This window comes from Oncorhynchus gorbuscha, unplaced genomic scaffold, assembly GCF_021184085.1.
Source record: "Oncorhynchus gorbuscha isolate QuinsamMale2020 ecotype Even-year unplaced genomic scaffold, OgorEven_v1.0 Un_scaffold_788, whole genome shotgun sequence".
NCBI classification, from domain to species: domain Eukaryota; kingdom Metazoa; phylum Chordata; class Actinopteri; order Salmoniformes; family Salmonidae; genus Oncorhynchus; species Oncorhynchus gorbuscha.
The window spans coordinates 153,602-177,441 of record NW_025745812.1 but is presented as its reverse complement, the minus strand read 5'-3'; the positions used below and the strand labels follow the sequence as shown (position 1 = coordinate 177,441).

Sequence of the window (23,840 nt, the reverse complement as noted above, 5' to 3'; positions counted from 1 at the left end):
ACACAGACAGACAGACACGTCTCACTACACAGACAGACAGACACGTCTCACTACACAGACAGACAGACACGTCTCACTACACAGACAGACAGACACGTCTCACTACACAGACAGACAGACACGTCTCACTACACAGACAGACAGACACGTCTCACTACACAGACAGACAGACACGTCTCACTACACAGACAGACACGTCTCACTACAAACCTGCTGTCAAAATGTTTATTATGTCTTCAGTCTTGTCTTACAAACAGTAAAAATATGAAAACAGTCTTTAGTTGTTATACAACTGACAGTAAAACATGACTGTCAGCATTATTATGACTTTAGTGATGTAGATATGAAGCAGAGTAAAGCTTTAAGGATGTTAGCTACAGATACACACAGGATCATAACCTATCATAACCTATCACAGTGCTGCACCGTGACCAGCAGAGCTCTCCTATTGGATTACACAGGACTCAGAGAGTGATTGACAGCTAGAGGGGCCAGTCAGAGAGGAGGTTCTCTCTGGGTATCGCTCCTTCAGGGATCATCGCCACGGTTACGCGTCGTCACCGCCACAGAGCAGGAGGAGGGCCTTACGGTAGTCACCAGAGGTATCACCCTGCAACACACACATACAGAAGCAGACCATTATGTGAAGTCCATAGATAGGCTGGGAAGAGGTAGGAGAGAGAGACAGAGCCAGAGAGAGGTAGGAGAGAGAGACAGAGCCAGAGAGAGGTAGGAGAGAGAGACAGAGCCAGAGAGAGGTAGGAGAGACAGAGAGAGGTAGGAGAGACAGAGAGAGGTAGGGGAGCCAGAGAGAGAGACAGAGGCAGAGAGAGAGAGGTAGGAGAGAGAGAGAGGCAGAGAGAGGTAGGAGAGGCAGAGAGAGGTAGGAGAGGCAGAGAGAGGTAGGAGAGGCAGAGAGAGGTAGGAGAGGCAGAGAGAGGTAGGAGAGGCAGAGAGAGGTAGGAGAGAGAGCGAGACAGGGAGAGGTAGGAGAGGCAGAGAGACAGAGAGAGGTAGGAGAGAGAGCGAGACAGGGAGAGGTAGGAGAGGCAGAGAGTTATTACGCATGCAAGAGTGGGCCAAAATTCCTCCACAGCGATGTGAGATACTGATCAACAACTACAGGAAGTGTTTGGTTGGAGTCATTGCAGCTAAAGGTGGACTGATCAACAACTACAGGAAGTGTTTGGTTGGAGTCATTGCAGCTAAAGGGGGACTGATCAACTACAGGAAGTGTTTGGTTGGAGTCATTGCAGCTAAAGGGGGACTGATCAACTACAGGAAGTGTTTGGTTGGAGTCATTGCAGTTATAGGTGGCACACCCAGTTATTGCGTGTAAAGGGCCAATTATTTTTTCACACGGGGGTGTTGGGTGTTGCATAAATGTGTTTGTGTGTTTATCAACAATATGCAAAATAAGAGAATATCAGAAAGGATGCAACTAGATCTGTTTTTTTAAATTTGATTTCAGTTTTTACATTTGCATCTCTAAAAACCTGTTGTTTCTTTGTCATTATGGGATATTGTGTGAAGGTTGATGAGGGGGAAACTATTGAATCCATTTGAGAATAAGGCTGTAACAACAAAATGTGGGTCAAGGGGTCTGAATACTTCGCAAATGCACTTCACATAGTCAACGGTAGGCTTCTAGGGGACTCCTATGGTAGGTACACCTATAGCTCTGTTACATCCTGGGTCTGTACATAGTCAATGGTAGGCTTCGAGGGGACTCCTACGGTAGGTTCACCTATAGCTCTGTTACATCCTGGGTCTGTACATAGTCAATGATAGGCTTCTAGGGGACTCCTATGGTAGGTACACCTATAGCTCTGTTACATCCTGGGTCTGTACATAGTCAATGGTAGGCTTCGAGGGGACTCCTACGGTAGGTTCACCTATAGCTCTGTTACATCCTGGGTATGTACATAGTCAATGGTAGGCTTCTAGGGGACTCCTACGGTAGGTTCACCTATAGCTCTGTTACATCCTGGGTATGTACATAGTCAATGGTAGGCTTCTAGGGGACTCCTACGGTAGGTTCACCTATAGCTCTGTTACATCCTGGGTATGTACATAGTCAACGGTAGGCTTCTAGGGGACTCCTATGGTAGGTTCACCTATAGCTCTGTTACATCCTGGGTATGTACATAGTCAACGATAGGCTTCTAGGGGACTCCTATGGTAGGTACACCTATAGCTCTGTTACATCCTGGGTATGTACATAGTCAACGATAGGCTTCTAGGGGACTCCTATGGTAGGTTCACCTATAGCTCTGTTACATCCTGGGTATGTACATAGTCAACGATAGGCTTCTAGGGGACTCCTACGGTAGGTACACCTATAGCTCTTACATCCTGGGTATGTACATAGTCAACGATAGGCTTCTAGGGGACTCCTACGGTAGGTTCACCTATAGCTCTGTTACATCCTGGGTATGTACATAGTCAACGGTAGGCTTCTAGGGGACTCCTACAGTAGGTTCACCTATAGCTCTGTTACATCCTGGGTATGTACATAGTCAACGATAGGCTTCTAGGGGACTCCTATGGTAGGTTCACCTATAGCTCTGTTACATCCTGGGTATGTACATAGTCAACGATAGGCTTCTAGGGGACTCCTATGGTAGGTACACCTATAGCTCTGTTACATCCTGGGTATGTACATAGTCAACGATAGGCTTCTAGGGGACTCCTATGGTAGGTTCACCTATAGCTCTGTTACATCCTGGGTATGTACATAGTCAACGATAGGCTTCTAGGGGACTCCTATGGTAGGTACACCTATAGCTCTTACATCCTGGGTATGTACATAGTCAACGATAGGCTTCTAGGGGACTCCTATGGTAGGTTCACCTATAGCTCTGTTACATCCTGGGTCTGTACATAGTCAATGGTAGGCTTCTAGGGGACTCCTATGGTAGGTTCACCTATAGCTCTGTTACATCCTGGGTCTGTACATAGTCAACGGTAGGCTTCTAGGGGACTCCTACGGTAGGTTCACCTATAGCTCTGTTACATCCTGGGTATGTACATAGTCAATGGTAGGCTTCTAGGGGACTCCAATGGTCAGTACACCTATAGCTCTGTTACATCCTGGGTCTGTACATAGTCAACGATAGGCTTCGAGGGGACTCCTATGGTAGGTACACCTATAGCTCTGTTACATCCTGGGTATGTACATAGTCAATGGTAGGCTTCTAGGGGACTCCTACGGTAGGTACACCTATAGCTCTGTTACATCCTGGGTCTGTACATAGTCAATGGTAGGCTTCTAGGGGACTCCTATGGTCAGTACACCTATAGCTCATCTCTAGGCATCTCATATCTCTCATCTGTAGACTACCTTATCACTGACCTCAACCCAGAGTCTCTCAGAGCGTTCACAGTCAGTCCACTGACACCCCTATAAGACCACAGTCAGTCCACTGACACCCCTATCAGACCACAGTCAGTCCACTGACACCACTATCAGACCACAGTCAGTCCACTGACACCACTATCAGACCACAGTCTGTCCACTGACACCACTATCAGACCACAGTCTGTCCACTGACACCACTATCAGACCACAGTCTGTCCACTGACACCCCTATCAGACCACAGTCTGTCCACTGACACCTCTATCAGACCACAGTCTGTCCACTGACACCCCTATCAGACCACAGTCTGTCCACTGACACCTCTATCAGACCACAGTCTGTCCACTGACACCCCTATCAGACCACAGCAAAATCACAGTCTACTTGAACAGAGCAATACTCAACCATGAGGCACCAAAGCCAAATGAACTGAGTAACATTAAGAAATACTATAGATGGAAGGAAAGTAGTGTGGAAATTTACCAAAAGACAATTAGGCAACAACAACAATAATGAGAGAGAGAGAGAGAGAGATAGAGAGGGAGGTAGAAAGAGGTAGAGAGAGAGAGACAGAGAGAGACAGAGAGAGACAGAGAGAGACAGAGAGAGACAGAGAGAGGTAGAGAGATAGATATTCAGTATATACCTGTATAGCAGAGTACTGAGAGCAAGGGGAAGATAGATATTCAGTATATACCTGTATAGCAGAGTACAGAGACAGAGACAGATATTCAGTATATACCTGTATAGCAGAGTACTGAGAGCAAGGGGAAGATAGATATTCAGTATATACCTGTATAGCAGAGTACTGAGAGCAAGGGGAAGATAGATATTCAGTATATACCTGTATAGCAGAGTACTGAGAGCAAGGGGAAGATAGATATTCAGTATATACCTGTATAGCAGAGTACAGAGACAGAGATAGATATTCAGTATATACCTGTATAGCAGAGTACTGAGAGCAAGGGGAAGATAGATATTCAGTATATACCTGTATAGCAGAGTACTGAGAGCAAGGGGAAGATAGATATTCAGTATATACCTGTATAGCAGAGTACTGAGAGCAAGGGGAAGATAGATATTCGGTATATACCTGTATAGCAGAGTACTGAGAGCAAGGGGAAGATAGATATTCAGTATATACCTGTATAGCAGAGTACTGAGAGCAAGGGGAAGATAGATATTCAGTATATACCTGTATAGCAGAGTACTGAGAGCAAGGGGAAGATAGATATTCAGTATATACCTGTATAGCGGAGTGCAGAGAGCAAGGGGAAGATAGATATTCAGTATATACCTGTACAGCAGAGTACTGAGACAGAGAGAGATATTCAGTATATACCTGTATAGCGGAGTGCAGAGAGCAAGGGGAAGATAGATATTCAGTATATACCTGTATAGCAGAGTACTGAGAGCAAGGGGAAGATAGATATTCAGTATATACCTGTACAGCAGAGTACTGAGAGCAAGGGGAAGATAGATATTCAGTATATACCTGTATAGCGGAGTGCAGAGACTTGGCGAAGAGGCGTCTGTAATCAGCTCTGATATCCAACATGTCCACCTCACTACGGCTCACCATCACTCTGATTAAGGTCTGGTCGTCAGTTCCACCGCCCTGCACACACACACACTTCTAAAAACACATATCTAGTATTAGAATGATCTTCTTCCTAGTATGGAGGAAATAGATTCTTACCGACATCGAATAGTACAGAGTCTCTGCAAAGTAGGCTGGGACGCTCCTAGCACACTTTACTACAGAGGAGAGACAGAGAGAAACACACAGAGAGAGACAGAGAGACAGAGAGAGAGAGACAGAGAGAGAGAGAGAGAGACAGAGAGAGAGAGAGAGAGACAGAGAGAGAGAGAGAGAGACAGAGAGAGAGAGAGAGACAGAGAGAGAGAGAGAGAGACAGAGAGACAGAGAGAGAGAAACACACAGAGAGAGAGAGAGAAACACACAGAGAGAGAGAGAGAAACACACAGAGAGAGAGAGAGAAACACACAGAGAGAGAGAGAAACACACAGAGAGAGAGAGAAACACACAGAGAGAGAGAGAAACACACAGAGAGAGAGAGAGAGAGAGAGAGACAGAGAGAGAGACACACAGAGAGAGAGAGAGAGACACACACAGAGAGAGAGAGAGACACACACAGAGAGAGAGAGAGAGACACACACAGAGAGAGAGAGAGACACACACAGAGAGAGAGAGAGACACACAGAGAGAGAGAGAGACACACACAGAGAGAGATAGAGACACACACAGAGAGAGATAGAGACACACACAGAGAGAGATAGAGACACACACAGAGAGAGATAGAGACACACACAGAGAGAGAGAGAGAGAGAGAGAGAGAGAGAGAGAGAGAGAGAGAGAGAGAGAGAGAGAGAGATTAATATTATTGTTGTGATTATTATTCCAAGTAGAGTGGTGGTGGTGGTAGTAGTAGTACTGGTGGTAGTAGTGGTAGTTGTGGTAGTAGTGGTAGTTGTAGTAGTAGTAGTAGTGGTAGTTGTAGTAGTAGTAGTAGTGGTGGTAGTAGTAGTAGTAGTAGTGGTAGTTGTAGTAGTAGTACTGGTGGTAGTTGTAGTAGTAGTAGTACTGGTGGTGGTAGTAGTAGTGGTAGTAGTAGTGGGGGTAGTAGTAGTAGTGGTAGTTGTAGTTGTAGTAGTAGTAGTACTGGTGGTAGTAGTGGTGGTGGTGGTAGTGGTAGTGGTAGTAGTAGTGGTGGTAGTAGTAGTAGCAGCAGCAGTAGTAGCAGCAGTAGTAGGTGGTGGTGGTGGTGGTGGTGGTAGTGGTGGTAGTAGTGGTGGTAGTAGTAGTGGTGGTAGTAGTGCAGTGGTAGTGTAGTAGTGGTGGTAGTTGTAGTAGTAGTGGTGGTAGTAGTAGTGGTGTAGTGGTGTAGTAGTAGTAGTAGTAGTAGCAGCAGCAGGTGGCAGTGGTAGTAGTAGTAGCAGTAGTGCAGTGCAGTAGCAGCAGCAGCAGCAGCAGCAGCAGTGGCAGCAGCAGCAGCAGCGGTGGCGGTAGTGCAGTGGCAGTAGCAGCGGTAGTTGTAGTGGTGGTGGTAGTAGTAGTGCAGCAGCAGTAACAGCAGTAGCGGTAACAGCAGCGGCGGCAGCAGCAGTAACAGTAGTGGTGGTGGTAGTAGCAGTAGTAGCGGCGGTGGTGGCAGCAGCAGCAGTAATAGTAGTGGTGGTGGTAGTAGCAGCAGTGGTGGTGCAGCGGCGGCGGCAGTGGTGGTGGTGGTGGTGGTAGTAGTAGTGGTGGCGGTGGTAGCAGTGGTGGCAGCAGTGGTGGCAGCAGTGGCAGCGGCGGCGTGGTGGTAGCAGTAGTGGTGGCAGCAGTAGCAGTGGCAGCAGCAGTAGTGGCAGCAGCAGCAGCAGGCAGCAGTAGCAGGCAGCAGCAGTAGTGGCGGTAGTAGCAGCAGCAGCAATAGTAGCAGTGGTAGTAGTGGTAACAGCAGCGGTGGTAGCAGCAGCAATAGCAGCGGTGGTAGTAGTGGTGGCAGTAGTAGTAGTAGTGGCAACAGCAGTGGCAGCAGCAGCAGCAGCAGCAGTAGCAGCGGCGGTAGTAGTAGTAGTAGTAGTAGAGGTGGTAGTAGTAGCAGCGGCAGCAGCAGCAGCAGTGGCGGCAGTGGTAGCAGCGGCAATAGCAGCGGTGGTAGCAGTGGCAGCAGCGGCAACAGCAGCGGCGGCAGCAGCGGCAGTGGCAGCAGTGGCAGCAGCAGGTGGCAGCAGTGGTGGCAGTGGCAGCAGCAGCGGCAGGCAGCAGCGTGGTGGTAGTAGTGGTGGCAGCAGCGGCGTACCAGCAGCAGTGGTGGCAGCAGCAGCAGCAGCAGCAGCAGCAGCGGCAGCAGCAGCAGCAGCAGCAGCGGCAGTAGTAGTGGCGGCAGCAGCAGCAGCAGCGGCAGCAGTAGTAGCAGCAGCAGCGGTGGTAGCAGCAGCAGTAGCAGCAGCAGCAGTGGCAGCAGTAGCAGCAGCAGCAGCAGCAGCAGCAGCAGCAGCAGGCAGCAGTGGCAGTGGCGGCAGCAGCAGCAGTAGCAGCAGCAATAGCAGCGGCAGCAGCAGCAACAGTAGCAGTGGTGGCAGCAGTAGTGGTAGCAGCAGTAATAGCAGCGGTGGCAGCAGCAACAGCAGCAGCAGCAGCAGCGCAGCGGTAACAGCAGCGGTGGCAGCAGCAATAGCAGCAGCAGCAGCAGCAGCAGGCAGCAGCAGTAGTAGCAGTAGTAGCAGCAGCGGCGGCAGCAGCAGCAGCAGCAGCAATAGTAGCGGCGGCAGCAGCAACAGCAGCAGCGTGGTGGTAGCAGTAGTGGTAGTAGCAGTGGCAGCAGCAGCAGTAGTAGTGGCAGCAGCAGTGGTGGTAGCAGTAATAGGCGGTGGCGGCAGCAGTAGCAGCAGTGGTAGCAGCAGTGGTAGCAGTAGCGGCGGTAGCAGTAGCAGTAGCAGCAGCAGCAGCAGCAGCAGTGGCAGGCAGCGGCAGCAGGTGGTGGCAGCGGTGGTAGCAGCAGTGGCAGCAGCAGCAGCAGCAGCAGCAGCAGTGGTGGCAGCAGCGGTGGTGGTGGCGGCAGCAGCAGCAGTAGTAGTGGCGGTGGCAGCAGCAGCAGCAGCAGCAGCAGCAGCAGCAGTAGTGTTAGCAGCAGCAGCAGCGGCAGCAGGCAGCAGCAGCAGCAGCAGCAGTAGTGGCAGCTGGCAGCAGCAGCAGCAGCAGCAGCAGGCGGCGGCAGCAGCGGTGGCAGTAGCAGTGGTGGTAGCAGCAGCAGCGGCAGCAGCAGCGGTGGTAGTAGCAGCGGCAGCAGCAGCAGCAGCAGTGGTAGGCAGCAGCAGCAGCGGCAGCAGTGGCGGCAGCAGCAGCAGCAGCAGCAGCAGCAGTGGCGGCGGCAGGTAGCAGCGGCAGTAGTGGTGGCGGCAGCAGCGGCAGCAGTCGTGGCAGCGGCGAGCAGCAGCAGCAGCGGCAGCTGGCGGCAGCAGCAGCAGCAGCGGCAGCAGCAGCGGCAGCAGCAGCAGCAGCGGCAGCAGCAGCAGCGGCGGCAGCAGCAGTAGTAGTGGTGGCAGTAGCGTGGTAGCAGCAGTGGCAGCAGCAGTGGCGGCAGCAGTAGCAGCGGCAGCAGCAGCAGTAGCGGCGGCAGCAGTGGCGGCAGCAGCAGCAGTAGTAGCAGCAGGTAGCAGCAGCAGCAGCAGCAGCAGCAGCAGCAGCAGTGGTGGTGGTAGCAGGTGGTAGTAGCGGCAGTGGTGGTAGCAGTGGTGGTAGCAGCAGCAGCAGCAGCAGCGGCGGCAGCAGTGGCGGCAGCAGCAGTAGCAGCAGCAGGTGGTAGTAGTAGTGGTGGCTGGTGGCAGCAGTAGTGGTGGTGGTAGTAGTAGTGGCAGCAGTGGTGGCAGCAGCAGCAGCAGTGGCAGCAGTAGCAGCAGCAGCAGCAGTGGTAGCAGCAGCAGTAGTGGTGGTAGTAGTAGTAGTAGTAGCAGCGGTAGTAGTGGTAATGGTAGTAGTGGTGGTAGTAGTAGTAGTGGTGGTGGTAGTGGTGGTGGCAGTAGTAATGGTGGTAGTAGTAATGGTGGCAGTAGTGGTGGTGGGGGGTAGCAGTGGTGGTGGGGGGTAGTAGTGGTGGTGGGGGTAGTAGTGGTGGTGGGGTAGTAGTGGTAGTAGTAGTAGTAGTAGTAGTAGTAGTAGTGGTGGTAGTAGTGGTGGTAGTAGTAGTGGTGGTGGTAGTAGTGGTGGTGGTAGTAGTGGTGGTAGTAGTAGTAGTGGTGGTAGTAGTAGTAGTAATGGTGGTAGTAGTAGTGGTGGTGGTAGTAATGGTGGTAGTAGTGGTGGTAGTAGTGGTGGTAGTAGTAGTGGTGGTAGTAGTAGTAGTAGTAGTGGTAGTAATGGTGGTAGTAGTAGTAGTAGTGGTAGTAGTGGTGGTGGTAGTAGTAGTAGAAGTGGTGGTAGTAGTGGTAGTAGTAGTAGAAGTGGTGGTAGAAGTGGTGGTAGTAGTGGTGGTGTGGGTATTAGTAGTGGTGGTGGTAGTAGTAGTAGTAGTAGTAGTGGTGGTAGTAGTAGTGGTTGGTAGTAGTAGTAGTGGTGGTGTGGGTAGTAGTGGTAGTAGTGGTGGTGGTAGTAGTAGTAGAAGTGGTAGTAGTAGTAGTGGTGGTAGTAGTAGTAGTGGTGGTGGTAGTAGTAGTAGTAGTGGTAGTAGTAGTAGAAGTGGTGGTAGTAGTAGTGGTGGTAGTAGTAGTGGTGGTAGTAGTAGTGGTGGTAGTAGTAGTGGTGGTAGTAGTAGTGGTGGTAGTAGTAGTGGTGGTGGTAGTAGTAGTGGTGGTAGTAGTAGTAGTGGTGGTAGTAGTAGTGGTGGTAGTAGTGGTGGTAGTAGTAGTGGTGGTAGTAGTGGTGGTGGTAGTAGTAGTAGTAGTGGTGGTAGTAGTGGTGGTAGTAGTGGTGGTAGTAGTGGTGGTAGTAGTAGTAGTAGAAGTGGTGGTAGTAGTGGTGGTGTGGGTATTAGTGGTGGTGGTAGTAGTAGTAGTAGTAGTAGTAGTAGTGGTAGTAGTAGTAGTAGTAGTAGTGGTGGTAGTAGTAGTAGTGGTAGTAATAATAATAATAATAAATGCCATTTAGCAGACGCTTTTATCCAAAGCGACTTACAGTCATGTGTGCATACATTCTACGTATGGGTGGTCCCGGGGATCGAACCCACTACCCTGGCGTTACAACCGCCATGCTCTACCAACTGAGCTACAGAAGGACCACAGTAGTAGTAGTAGTAGTAGTAGTAGTAGTAGTAGTAGTGGTGGTGGTGGTAGTAGTAGTGGTGGTAGTAGTGGTGGTAGTAGTAGTAGTGGTAGTAGTAGTAGTAGTGGTGGTAGTAGTAGTGGTGGTAGTAGTGGTAGTGGTGGTAGTAGTAGTAGAAGTGGTGGTAGTAGTGGTGGTGTGGGTATTAGTAGTGGTGGTAGTAGTAGTAGTGGTGGTAGTAATGGTGGTAGTAGTGGTGGTAGTAGTAATGGTGGTGGTAGTAGTAGTGGTGGTAGTAGTAGTGGTGTGGTGGTAGTAGTGGTGGTAGTAGTAGTAGTGGTGGTGGTGGTAGTAGTGGTGGTGGTAGTAGTGGTGGTGGTAGTAGTGGTGGTGGTAGTAGTGGTGGTAGTAGTGGTGGTGGTAGTAGTGGTGGTAGTAGTGGTGGTGGTAGTAGTGGTGGTAGTAGTGGTGGTAGTAGTGGTGGTGGTGGTAGTAGTGGTGGTAGTAGTGGTGGTGTGGGTATTAGTAGTGGTGGTAGTAGTGGTGGTGTGGGTATTAGTAGTGGTGGTAGTAGTGTGGTGTGGGTATTAGTAGTGGTGGTAGTAGTGGTGGTGTGGGTATTAGTAGTGGTGGTAGTAGTGGTGGTGTGGGTATTAGTAGTGGTGGTAGTAGTGGTGGTGGTAGTAGTGGTGGTGTGGGTATTAGTAGTGGTGGTAGTAGTGGTGGTGTGGGTATTAGTAGTGGTGGTAGTAGTGGTGGTGTGGGTATTAGTAGTGGTGGTAGTAGTGGTGGTGTGGGTATTAGTAGTGGTGGTAGTAGTGGTGGTGGTGGTAGTAGTGGTGGTGTGTAGTAGTAGTGGTGGTAGTAGTGGTGGTGGTGGGTATTAGTAGTGGTGGTAGTAGTGGTGGTGGTGTGTATTAGTAGTGGTGGTAGTAGTGGTGGTAGTAGTAGTGGTGTATTAGTAGTGGTGGTAGTAGTGGTGGTGTGTAGGTAGTAGTAGTGGTGGTAGTAGTGGTGGTGTGGTGTGTATTAGTAGTGGTGGTAGTAGTGGTGGTGTGGGTATTAGTAGTGGTGGTAGTAGTGGTGGTGTGGGTATTAGTAGTGGTGGTAGTAGTGGTGGTGTGGGTATTAGTAGTGGTGGTAGTAGTGGTGGTGTGGGTATTAGTAGTGGTGGTAGTAGTGGTGGTGTGGGTATTAGTAGTGGTGGTAGTAGTAGTAGTGGTAGTAGTAGTAGTGGTGGTAGTAGTAGTAGTGGTAGTAGTAGTAGTGGTGGTAGTAGTAGTAGTAGTAGTAGTAGAAGTGGTGGTAGTAGTGGTGGTAGTAGTAGTGGTGGTAGTAGTAGTAGAAGTGGTGGTAGTGGTGGTAGTAGTAGTAGTAGTAGTGGTGGTAGTAATGGTGGTGGGGGTAGTAGTGGTGGTAGTAGTGGTGGTAGTAGTGGTAGTAGTGGTAGTAGTGGTGGTGGGGGTAGTAGGGGTGGTAGTAGTGGTGGTGGGGGTAGTAGTGGTGGTGGGGTAGTAGTGGTAGTAGGGGTAGTAGTGGTAGTAGTAGTGGTGGTAGTAGTAGTAGTAGTAGTAGTAGTAGTGGTGGTAGTAGTAGTGGTGGTAGTAGTAGTGGTGGTAGTAGTGGTGGTAGTAGTAGTGGTGGTAGTAGTGGTGGTGGTAGTAGTGGTAGTGGTAGTAGTAGTGGTGGTAGTAGTGGTGGTAGTAGTGGTGGTAGTAGTGGTGGTAGTAGTAGTGGTAGTAGTAGTGGTGGTAGTAGTGGTGGTAGTAGTAGTGGTGGTGGTAGTAGTAGTAGTGGTAGTAATGGTGGTAGTAATGGTGGTAGTAGTAGTAGTAGTGTGGGTAGTAGTGGTGGTGGTAGTAGTAGTAGAAGTGGTGGTGTGGGTATTAGTAGTGGTGGTAGTAGTAGTAGTGGTGGTAGTAGTAGTAGTGGTGGTAGTAATAGTGTGGGTAGTAGTGGTGGTAGTAGTAGTAATAGTGTGGGTAGTAGTGGTGGTAGTAGTAGTAGTAGTAGTAGTAGTGTGGGTAGTAGATCTATTACTGATGTCTTTCTGGTGTGTGTGTGGTGTGGTGTGGTGTGTGTGTGTGGTGTGTCTTACCCACGGCCAGTAGCAGGTCTCTCAGTCCTCCAGAGGTCTCTCTCTGAATACTCTCTTCCATCTCATACCCTGCCAGCTTCATGTACGCAGCGAACACTGATACACACACACACACACACACACACACACACACACACACACACACACACACACACACGTCAATGTCACAGAAAGTGTGTGTTGATACCATTTATATACACACACACACCTCTCCTCGAGTGTGTCCCCCCCACCCCACCACCTCAGGTGTTCACCCCCCCCCACACACACCCATCTCCTCAGGTGTCCCCCCCCCCACCTCTCCTCAGGTGTCACCCCCTCCCCCCCCCCCACACTCTCCTCAGGTGTTCACCCCCCCCACCTCTCCTCAGGTGTTCACCCCCCCACCTCTCCTCAGGTGTTCACCCCCCCACCTCTCCTCAGGTGTTCACCCCCCCCACCTCTCCTCAGGTGTTCACCCCCCCCCACCTCTCCTCAGGTGTTCACCCCCCCCCACCTCTCCTCAGGTGTTCACCCCCCCCCACACCTCTCCTCAGGTGTTCACCCCCCCCACCTCTCCTCAGGTGTTCACCCCCCCCCACACCTCTCCTCAGGTGTTCACCCCCCCCCACCTCTCCTCAGGTGTTCACCCCCCCCCCACCTCTCCTCAGGTGTTCACCCCCCCCCACACCTCTCCTCAGGTGTTCACCCCCCACCTCTCCTCAGGTGTTCACCCCCCCCCCCACACCTCTCCTCAGGTGTTCACCCCCCCCCACCTCTCCTCAGGTGTTCACCCCCCCCACACCTCTCCTCAGGTGTTCACCCCCCCCCCACACTCTCCTCAGGTGTTCCCCCCCCCCACACCTCTCCTCAGGTGTTCACCCCCCCCCACACACCTCTCCTCAGGTGTTCACCCCCCCCCCACACACCTCTCCTCAGGTGTTCACCCCCCCCACACACCTCTCCTCAGGTGTTCACCCCCCCCCCACACACCTCTCCTCAGGTGTCACCCCCCCCCACACACCTCTCCTCAGGTGTTCACCCCCCCACACACCTCTCCTCAGGTGTTCCCCCCCCACACACACACCTCTCCTCAGGTGTTCACCCCCCACCACCTCTCCTCAGGTGTTCACCCCCCCACACCTCTCCTCAGGTGTTCACCCCCCCCACACCTCTCCTCAGGTGTTCACCCCCCCACCTCTCCTCAGGTGTTCCCCCCCCCCACCTCTCCTCAGGTGTTCCCCCCCCACCTCTCCTCAGGTGTCCCCCCTCCCACCTCTCCTCAGGTGTCCCCCCCTCCCACCTCTCCTCAGGTGTCCCCCCCTCCCACCTCTCCTCAGGTGTCCCCCCCCTCCTCTCCTCAGGTGCCCCCCTCCCACCTCAGGTGTCCCCCCCCACCTCTCCTCAGGTGTCCCCCCCCCTCCCACCTCTCCCTCAGGTGTCCCCCCCCCCCCCCCCCCCACCTCTCCTCAGGTGTCCCCCCCCCCTCCCACCTCTCCTCAGGTGTCCCCCCCTCCCACCTCTCCTCAGGTGTCCCCCCCCTCCCACCTCTCCTCAGGTGTCCCCCCTCCCACCTCTCCTCAGGTGTCCCCCCCCTCCCACCTCTCCTCAGGTGTCCCCCCCTCCCTCAGGTGTCCCCCCTCCCACCTCTCCTCAGGTGTCCCCCCCCTCCCACCTCTCCTCAGGTGTCCCCCCTCCCACCTCTCCTCAGGTGTCCCCCCTCCCACCTCTCCTCAGGTGTCCCCCTCCCACCTCTCCTCAGGTGTCCCCCCCCCCCCCCCCCTCTCCTCAGGTGTCCCCCCCCACCCACCTCAGGTGTCCCCCCCCACCTCTCCTCAGGTGTCCCCCCCCCCTCCCACCTCTCCTCAGGTGTCCCCCCCCCCCTCCCACCTCTCCTCAGGTGTCCCCCCCCTCCCACCTCTCCTCAGGTGTCCCCCTCCCACCTCTCCTCAGGTGTCCCCCCCTCCCACCTCTCCTCAGGTGTCCCCCCTCCCACCTCCTCAGGTGTCCCCCCCCTCCCACCTCTCCTCAGGTGTCCCCCCTCCCACCTCTCCTCAGGTGTCCCCCCCCTCCCACCTCTCCTCAGGTGTCCCCCCCCACCTCTCCTCAGGTGTCCCCCCTCCCACCTCTCCTCAGGTGTCCCCCCCCCCACCTCTCCTCAGGTGTCCCCCCTCCCACCTCTCCTCAGGTGTCCCCCCTCCCACCTCTCCTCAGGTGTCCCCCCCCTCCCACCTCTCCTCAGGTGTCCCCCCCTCCCACCTCTCCTCAGGTGTCCCCCCCCTCCCACCTCTCCTCAGGTGTCCCCCCCCCCACCTCTCCTCAGGTGTCCCCCCCTCCCACCTCTCCTCAGGTGTCCCCCCCCTCCCCCCCTCTCCCTCAGGTGTCCCCCCCCCACCTCTCCTCAGGTGTCCCCCCCCACCTCTCCTCAGGTGTCCCCCCCCACCTCTCCTCAGGTGTCCCCCCCCACCTCTCCTCAGGTGTCCCCTCCCCACCTCTCCTCAGGTGTCCCCCTCCCACCTCTCCTCAGGTGTCCCCCTCCCACCTCTCCTCAGGTGTCCCCCCCCACCTCTCCTCAGGTGTCCCCCCCCACCTCTCCTCAGGTGTCCCCCCCCACCTCTCCTCAGGTGTCCCCCCCACCTCCCACCTCTCCTCAGGTGTCCCCCCCCACCTCCCTCAGGTGTCCTCCCTCAGGTGTCCCCCCCCCCACCTCTCCTCAGGTGTCCCCCCTCCCACCTCTCCTCAGGTGTCCCCCTCCCACCCCCTCCTCAGGTGTCCCCCCCCCACCTCTCCTCAGGTGTCCCCCTCCCACCTCTCCTCAGGTGTCCCCCCCCTCCCACCTCTCCTCAGGTGTCCCCCCCCCCCACCTCTCCTCAGGTGTCCCCCCCCACCTCTCCTCAGGTGTCCCCCCCCTCCCACCTCTCCTCAGGTGTCCCCCCCCACCTCTCCTCAGGTGTCCCCCTCCCACCTCTCCTCAGGTGTCCCCCCCCACCTCTCCTCAGGTGTCCCCCTCCCACCTCTCCTCAGGTGTCCCCCCCCCACCTCTCCTCAGGTGTCCCCCTCCCACCTCTCCTCAGGTGTCCCCCCCCCACCTCTCCTCAGGTGTCCCCCCCCACCTCTCCTCAGGTGTCCCCCTCCCACCTCTCCTCAGGTGTCCCCCTCCCACCTCTCCTCAGGTGTCCCCCTCCCACCTCTCCTCAGGTGTCCCCCTCCCACCTCTCCTCAGGTGTCCCCCTCCCACCTCTCCTCAGGTGTCCCCCCCCACCTCTCCTCAGGTGTCCCCCTCCCACCTCTCCTCAGGTGTCCCCCCCCACCTCTCCTCAGGTGTCCCCCTCCCACCTCTCCTCAGGTGTCCCCCTCCCACCTCTCCTCAGGTGTCCCCCCCCACCTCTCCTCCCACCTCTCCTCAGGTGTCCCCCCCCTCCCACCTCTCCTCAGGTGTCCCCCCCCCACCTCTCCTCAGGTGTCCCCTCCCACCTCTCCTCAGGTGTCCCCCCCCCACCTCTCCTCAGGTGTCCCCCCCCACCTCTCCTCAGGTGTCCCCCTCCCACCTCTCCTCAGGTGTCCCCCTCCCACCTCTCCTCAGGTGTCCCCCTCCCACCTCTCCTCAGGTGTCCCCCTCCCACCTCTCCTCAGGTGTCCCCCTCCCACCTCTCCTCAGGTGTCCCCTACTCCCTCAGTTCCCCCTCCCACCTCTCCTCAGGTGTCCCCCTCCCACCTCTCCTCAGGTGTCCCCCTCCCACCTCTCCTCAGGTGTCCCCCTCCCACCTCTCCTCAGGTGTCCCCCTCCCACCTCTCCTCAGGTGTCCCCCTCCCACCTCTCCTCAGGTGTCCCCCTCCCACCTCTCCTCAGGTGTCCCCCTCCCACCTCTCCTCAGGTGTCCCCCTCCCACCTCTCCTCAGGTGTCCCCCTCCCACCTCTCCTCAGGTGTCCCCCCCCTCCCACCTCTCCTCAGGTGTCCCCCCCCCCTCCCACCTCTCCTCAGGTGTCCCCCTCCCACCTCTCCTCAGGTGTCCCCCCCCCTCTCCTCAGGTGTCCCCCTCCCACCTCTCCTCAGGTGTTCAGTACCCTGTTCCCCCCCCCACCTCTCCTCAGGTGTCCCCCCCACCCACCTCTCCTCAGGTGTCCCCCTCCCACCTCTCCTCAGGTGTCCCCCTCCCACCTCTCCTCAGGTGTCCCCCCCCTCCCACCTCTCCTCAGGTGTCCCCCCTCCCACCTCTCCTCAGGTGTCCCCCCTCCCACCTCTCCTCAGGTGTCCCCCTCCCACCTCTCCTCAGGTGTCCCCCCCCCCCCTCCCACCTCTCCTCAGGTGTCCCCCTCCCACCTCTCCTCAGGTGTCCCCCTCCCACCTCTCCTCAGGTGTCCCCCCCCACCTCTCCTCAGGTGTCCCCTCCCACCTCTCCTCAGGTGTCCCCCTCCCACCTCTCCTCAGGTGTCCCCCCACCTCTCCTCAGGTGTCCCCCCCCACCTCTCCTCAGGTGTCCCCCCCCACCTCTCCTCAGGTGTCCCCCCCCACCTCTCCTCAGGTGTCCCCCCCACCTCTCCTCAGGTGTCCCCCTCCCACCTCTCCTCAGGTGTCCCCCTCCCACCTCTCCTCAGGTGTCCCCCCCCACCTCTCCTCAGGTGTCCCCCTCCCACCTCTCCTCAGGTGTCCCCCTCCCACCTCTCCTCAGGTGTCCCCCTCCCACCTCTCCTCAGGTGTCCCCCTCCCACCTCTCCTCAGGTGTCCCCCCCTCCCACCTCTCCTCAGGTGTTCAGTACTCCTGTTCCCCCCCCCTCCCACCTCTCCTCAGGTGTCCCCCTCCCACCTCTCCTCAGGTGTTCCCAGTCTCCTGTTCCCCCCCCTCTCCTCAGGTGTCCCCCCCCCCCCACCCACCTCTCCTCAGGTGTCCCCCTCCCACCTCTCCTCAGGTGTCCCCCTCCCACCTCTCCTCAGGTGTCCCCCTCCCACCTCTCCTCAGGTGTCCCCCTCCCACCTCTCCTCAGGTGTCCCCCTCCCACCTCTCCTCAGGTGTCCCCCCCCCCCTCCCACCTCTCCTCAGGTGTCCCCCTCCCACCTCTCCTCAGGTGTCCCCCTCCCACCTCTCCTCAGGTGTTCAGTACTCCTGTTCCCCCTCCCACCTCTCCTCAGGTGTCCCCCTCCCACCTCTCCTCAGGTGTCCCCCTCCCACCTCTCCTCAGGTGTCCCCCTCCCACCTCTCCTCAGGTGTCCCCCTCCCACCTCTCCTCAGGTGTCCCCCCCCCTCCCACCTCTCCTCAGGTGTCCCCCTCCCACCTCTCCTCAGGTGTCCCCCTCCCACCTCTCCTCAGGTGTTCAGTACTCCTGTTCCCCCTCCCACCTCTCCTCAGGTGTCCCCCTCCCACCTCTCCTCAGGTGTCCCCCTCCCACCTCTCCTCAGGTGTCCCCCCCCCCTCCCACCTCTCCTCAGGTGTCCCCCTCCCACCTCTCCTCAGGTGTCCCCCTCCCACCTCTCCTCAGGTGTCCCCCTCCCACCTCTCCTCAGGTGTCCCCCTCCCACCTCTCCTCAGGTGTCCCCCCCCCTCCCACCTCTCCTCAGGTGTCCCCCTCCCACCTCTCCTCAGGTGTCCCCCCCCCTCCCACCTCTCCTCAGGTGTCCCCCTCCCACCTCTCCTCAGGTGTCCCCCTCCCACCTCTCCTCAGGTGTCCCCCCTCCCACCTCTCCTCAGGTGTCCCCCCTCCCACCTCTCCTCAGGTGTCCCCCCCCTCCCACCTCTCCTCAGGTGTCCCCCTCCCACCTCTCCTCAGGTGTCCCCCCCCTCCCACCTCTCCTCAGGTGTCCCCCTCCCACCTCTCCTCAGGTGTCCCCCCCCTCCCACCTCTCCTCAGGTGTCCCCCTCTCCCACCTCTCCTCAGGTGTCCCCCTCCCACCTCTCCTCAGGTGTCCCCCTCCCACCTCTCCTCAGGTGTCCCCCTCCCACCTCTCCTCAGGTGTTCAGTACTCCTGTTCCCCCCTCCCACCTCTCCTCAGGTGTCCCCCCCCCACCTCTCCTCAGGTGTCCCCCCCCTCCCACCTCTCCTCAGGTGTTCAGTACTCCTGTTCCCCCTCCCACCTCTCCTCAGGTGTCCCCCCCCTCCCACCTCTCCTCAGGTGTCCCCCCCCCCTCCCACCTCTCCTCAGGTGTCCCCCCCCACCTCTCCTCAGGTGTCCCCCCTCCCACCTCTCCTCAGGTGTCCCCCTCCCACCTCTCCTCAGGTGTCCCCCTCCCACCTCTCCTCAGGTGTCCCCCTCCCACCTCTCCTCAGGTGTCCCCCCTCCCACCTCTCCTCAGGTGTCCCCCCTCCCACCTCTCCTCAGGTGTCCCCCTCCCACCTCTCCTCAGGTGTCCCCCTCCCACCTCTCCTCAGGTGTCCCCCTCCCACCTCTCCTCAGGTGTCCCCCCCTCCCACCTCTCCTCAGGTGTCCCCCTCCCACCTCTCCTCAGGTGTCCCCCTCCCACCTCTCCTCAGGTGTCCCCCTCCCACCTCTCCTCAGGTGTCCCCCTCCCACCTCTCCTCAGGTGTCCCCCTCCCACCTCTCCTCAGGTGTCCCCCTCCCACCTCTCCTCAGGTGTCCCCCTCCCACCTCTCCTCAGGTGTCCCCTGTTCCCCCCCACCCACCTCTCCTCAGGTGTCCCCCCCCTCCCACCTCTCCTCAGGTGTCCCCCTCCCAGGTGTCCCCCCCCCCTCCCACCTCTCCTCAGGTGTCCCCCTCCCACCTCTCCTCAGGTGTCCCCCTCCCACCTCTCCTCAGGTGTCCCCCTCCCACCTCTCCTCAGGTGTCCCCCTCCCACCTCTCCTCAGGTGTCCCCCTCCCACCTCTCCTCAGGTGTCCCCCTCCCACCTCTCCTCAGGTGTTCAGTACTCCTGTTCCCCCCTCCCACCTCTCCTCAGGTGTCCCCCTCCCACCTCTCCTCAGGTGTCCCCCCTCCCACCTCTCCTCAGGTGTTCAGTACTCCTGTTCCCCCCTCCCACCTCTCCTCAGGTGTCCCCCTCCCACCTCTCCTCAGGTGTCCCCCCTCCCACCTCTCCTCAGGTGTTCAGTCTCCTCAGTGTCCCCCTCCCACCTCTCCTCAGGTGTCCCCCTCCCACCTCTCCTCAGGTGTCCCCCCTCCCACCTCTCCTCAGGTGTCCCCCCCCCCCTCCCACCTCTCCTCAGGTGTCCCCCCCCTCCCACCTCTCCTCAGGTGTCCCCCTCCCACCTCTCCTCAGGTGTCCCCCCTCCCACCTCTCCTCAGGTGTTCCCTCTCCTCAGGTTCCCCCCCTCCCACCTCTCCTCAGGTGTCCCCCTCCCACCTCTCCTCAGGTGTCCCCCTCCCACCTCTCCTCAGGTGTCCCCCTCCCCACCTCTCCTCAGGTGTCCCCCTCCCACCTCTCCTCAGGTTCCCCCTCCCACCTCTCCTCAGGTGTCCCCCCTCCCACCTCTCCTCAGGTGTCCCCCCCCCCACCTCTCCTCAGGTGTCCCCCTCCCACCTCTCCTCAGGTGTCCCCCCCCCCTCCCACCTCTCCTCAGGTGTCCCCTCCCACCTCTCCTCAGGTGTCCCCCCCCACCTCTCCTCAGGTGTCCCCCTCCCACCTCTCCTCAGGTGTCCCCCTCCCACCTCTCCTCAGGTGTCCCCCTCCCACCTCTCCTCAGGTGTCCCCCCTCCCACCTCTCCTCAGGTGTCCCCCCCCTCCCACCTCTCCTCAGGTGTCCCCCCCCTCCCACCTCCCTCAGGTGTCCCCCTCCCACCTCTCCTCAGGTGTCCCCCCCCACCTCTCCTCAGGTGTCCCCCCCCCCCACCTCTCCTCAGGTGTCCCCCCCACCTCTCCCACCTCTCCTCAGGTGTCCCCCTCCCCCCTCTCCTCAGGTGTCCCCCCTCCCACCTCTCCTCAGGTGTCCCCCTCCCACCTCTCCTCAGGTGTCCCCCTCCCACCTCTCCTCAGGTGTCCCCCTCCCACCTCTCCTCAGGTGTCCCCCCCCACCTCTCCTCAGGTGTCCCCCCCCCACCTCTCCTCAGGTGTCCCCCCCCACCTCTCCTCAGGTGTCCCCCTCCCACCTCTCCTCAGGTGTCCCCCTCCCACCTCTCCTCAGGTGTCCCCCTCCCACCTCTCCTCAGGTGTCCCCCTCCCACCTCTCCTCAGGTGTCCCCCTCCCACCTCTCCTCAGGTGTCCCCCCTCCCACCTCTCCTCAGGTGTCCCCCTGTTCCCCCCTCCCACCTCTCCTCAGGTGTCCCCCTCCCACCTCTCCTCAGGTGTCCCCCTCCCACCTCTCCTCAGGTGTCCCCCTCCCACCTCTCCTCAGGTGTCCCCCTCCCACCTCTCCTCAGGTGTCCCCCTCCCACCTCTCCTCAGGTGTCCCCCTCCCACCTCTCCTCAGGTGTCCCCCTCCCACCTCTCCTCAGGTGTCCCCCCCACCTCTCCTCAGGTGTCCCCCTCCCACCTCTCCTCAGGTGTCCCCCCCTCCCACCTCTCCTCAGGTGTCCCCCTCCCCCACCTCTCCTCAGGTGTCCCCCTCCCACCTCTCCTCAGGTGTCCCCCCTCCCACCTCTCCTCAGGTGTCCCCCTCCCACCTCTCCTCAGGTGTCCCCCCTCCCACCTCTCCTCAGGTGTCCCCCTCCCACCTCTCCTCAGGTGTCCCCCCCACCTCCCACCTCTCCTCAGGTGTCCCCCTCCCACCTCTCCTCAGGTGTCCCCCTCCCACCTCTCCTCAGGTGTCCCCCCTCCCACCTCTCCTCAGGTGTCCCCCTCCCACCTCTCCTCAGGTGTCCCCCTCCCACCTCTCCTCAGGTGTCCCCCTCCCACCTCTCCTCAGGTGTCCCCCTCCCACCTCTCCTCAGGTGTCCCCCTCCCACCTCTCCTCAGGTGTCCCCCTCCCACCTCTCCTCAGGTGTCCCCCTCCCACCTCTCCTCAGGTGTCCCCCTCCCACCTCTCCTCAGGTGTCCCCCCCTCCCACCTCTCCTCAGGTGTCCCCCTCCCACCTCTCCTCAGGTGTCCCCTGTTCCCCCCCTCCCACCTCTCCTCAGGTGTCCCCCTCCCACCTCTCCTCAGGTGTCCCCCTCCCACCTCTCCTCAGGTGTTCCCCTGTTCCCCCCTCCTCTCCTCAGGTGTCCCCCTCCCACCTCCCCAGGTGTCCCCCTCCCACCTCTCCTCAGGTGTCCCCCTCCCACCTCTCCTCAGGTGTCCCCCCCCCTCCCACCTCTCCTCAGGTGTCCCCCTCCCACCTCTCCTCAGGTGTCCCCCCCCCCACCTCTCCTCAGGTGTCCCCCTCCCACCTCTCCTCAGGTGTCCCCCTCCCACCTCTCCTCAGGTGTCCCCCTCCCCCCTCTCCTCAGGTGTTCAGTCCCCCCCCCCCACCTCTCCTCAGGTGTCCCCCCCCCCCTCTCCTCAGGTGTCCCCCTCCCCCCTCCCACCTCTCCTCACCCCCCTCCCACCTCTCCTCAGGTGTCCCCCCCCCTCCCACCTCTCCTCAGGTGTCCCCTCAGGTGTCTCCCACCCCTCCTCAGGTGTCCCCCCCCCCTCCCACCTCTCCTCAGGTGTCCCCCCCCCCTCCCACCTCTCCTCAGGTGTCCCCCTCCCACCTCTCCTCAGGTGTCCCCCCTCCCACCTCTCCTCAGGTGTCCCCCTCCCACCTCTCCTCAGGTGTCCCCCTCCCACCTCTCCTCAGGTGTCCCCCTCCCACCTCTCCTCAGGTGTCCCCCTCCCACCTCTCCTCAGGTGTCCCCCCCCCCTCCCACCTCTCCTCAGGTGTCCCCCTCCCACCTCTCCTCAGGTGTCCCCCTCCCACCTCTCCTCAGGTGTCCCCCTCCCACCTCTCCTCAGGTGTCCCCCCCCACCTCTCCCACCTCTCCTCAGGTGTCCCCCTCCCACCTCTCCTCAGGTGTCCCCCTCCCACCTCTCCTCAGGTGTCCCCCTCCCACCTCTCCTCAGGTGTCCCCCTCCCACCTCTCCTCAGGTGTCCCCCCTCCCACCTCTCCTCAGGTGTCCCCCTCCCACCTCTCTCAGTGTCCCCCCTCCCACCTCTCCTCAGGTGTCCCCCTCCCACCTCTCCTCAGGTGTCCCCCCCCTCCCACCTCTCCTCAGGTGTCCCCCTCCCACCTCTCCTCAGGTGTCCCCCCTCCCACCTCTCCTCAGGTGTCCCCCCTCCCACCTCTCCTCAGGTGTCCCCCTCCCACCTCTCCTCAGGTGTCCCCCCTCCCACCTCTCCTCAGGTGTCCCCCTCCCACCTCCCTCAGGTGTCCCCCTCCCACCTCTCCTCAGGTGTCCCCCCTCCCACCTCTCCTCAGGTGTCCCCCTCCCACCTCTCCTCAGGTGTCCCCCTCCCACCTCTCCTCAGGTGTCCCCCTCCCACCTCTCCTCAGGTGTCCCCCCCCTCCCACCTCTCCTCAGGTGTCCCCCTCCCACCTCTCCTCAGGTGTCCCCCCCCTCCCACCTCTCCTCAGGTGTCCCCCTCCCACCTCTCCTCAGGTGTCCCCCTCCCACCTCTCCTCAGGTGTCCCCCTCCCACCTCTCCTCAGGTGTCCCCCTCCCACCTCTCCTCAGGTGTTCAGTACTCCTGTTCCCCCCCTCCCACCTCTCCTCAGGTGTCCCCCCCCCCCCCCTCCCACCTCTCCTCAGGTGTCCCCCTCCCACCTCTCCTCAGGTGTCCCCCTCCCACCTCTCCTCAGGTGTCCCCCCCTCCCACCTCTCCTCAGGTGTCCCCCTCCCACCTCTCCTCAGGTGTTCCTCCTGTTCCCCCCCCCACCTCTCCTCAGGTGTCCCCCTCCCACCTCTCCTCAGGTGTCCCCCTCCCACCTCTCCTCAGGTGTCCCCCTCCCACCTCTCCTCAGGTGTTCAGTACTCCTGTTCCCCCCCTCCCACCTCTCCTCAGGTGTCCCCCTCCCACCTCTCCTCAGGTGTCCCCCTCCCCCCCCACCTCTCCTCAGGTGTCCCCCCTCCCACCTCTCCTCAGGTGTCCCCCCCCCTCCCACCTCTCCTCAGGTGTCCCCCTCCCACCTCTCCTCAGGTGTCCCCCTCCCACCTCTCCTCAGGTGTCCCCCTCCCACCTCTCCTCAGGTGTCCCCCTCCCACCTCTCCTCAGGTGTCCCCCCCTCCTGTTCCCCCCCTCCCACCTCTCCTCAGGTGTCCCCCCTCCCACCTCTCCTCAGGTGTCCCCCTCCCACCTCTCCTCAGGTGTCCCCCTCCCACCTCTCCTCAGGTGTCCCCCCCCTCCCACCTCTCCTCAGGTGTCCCCCCCACCCCACCCCCCTCTCCTCAGGTGTCCCCCCTCCCACCTCTCCTCAGGTGTCCCCCTCCCACCTCTCCTCAGGTGTCCCCCTCCCACCTCTCCTCAGGTGTCCCCCTCCCACCTCTCCTCAGGTGTCCCCCTCCCACCTCTCCTCAGGTGTCCCCCTCCCACCTCTCCTCAGGTGTCCCCCTCCCACCTCTCCTCAGGTGTCCCCCCCTCCCACCTCTCCTCAGGTGTCCCCCTCCCACCTCTCCTCAGGTGTCCCCCTCCCACCTCTCCTCAGGTGTCCCCCTCCCACCTCTCCTCAGGTGTCCCCCCCTCCCACCTCTCCTCAGGTGTCCCCCTCCCACCTCTCCTCAGGTGTTCAGTACCCTGTCCCCCCCCCCTCCCACCTCTCCTCAGGTGTCCCCCTCCCACCTCTCCTCAGGTGTCCCCCTCCCACCTCTCCTCAGGTGTCCCCCCCACCCCCTCACCTCTCCTCAGGTGTCCCCCTC

General features: G+C 59.0%; 1 protein-coding gene across 1 annotated transcript in view; it reads right to left on the bottom strand.

Annotated features, from left to right (window-relative positions):
• Positions 1-211: 211 nt before the first annotated feature.
• The window catches only part of LOC124020264 (annexin A5-like), a 49,187-nt gene continuing 25,558 nt past the window's right edge, over positions 212-23,840 (bottom strand). The window contains exons 10-13 of the mRNA XM_046335610.1: positions 12,164-12,259; positions 5,059-5,117; positions 4,855-4,977; positions 212-610 (exon numbers count right to left, since the gene is read on the bottom strand). Of these exons, the coding sequence (XP_046191566.1) occupies positions 548-610; positions 4,855-4,977; positions 5,059-5,117; positions 12,164-12,259 (341 nt within the window). The 3' untranslated portion in view covers positions 212-547. The remainder of the gene's footprint in view (positions 611-4,854; positions 4,978-5,058; positions 5,118-12,163; positions 12,260-23,840) is intronic.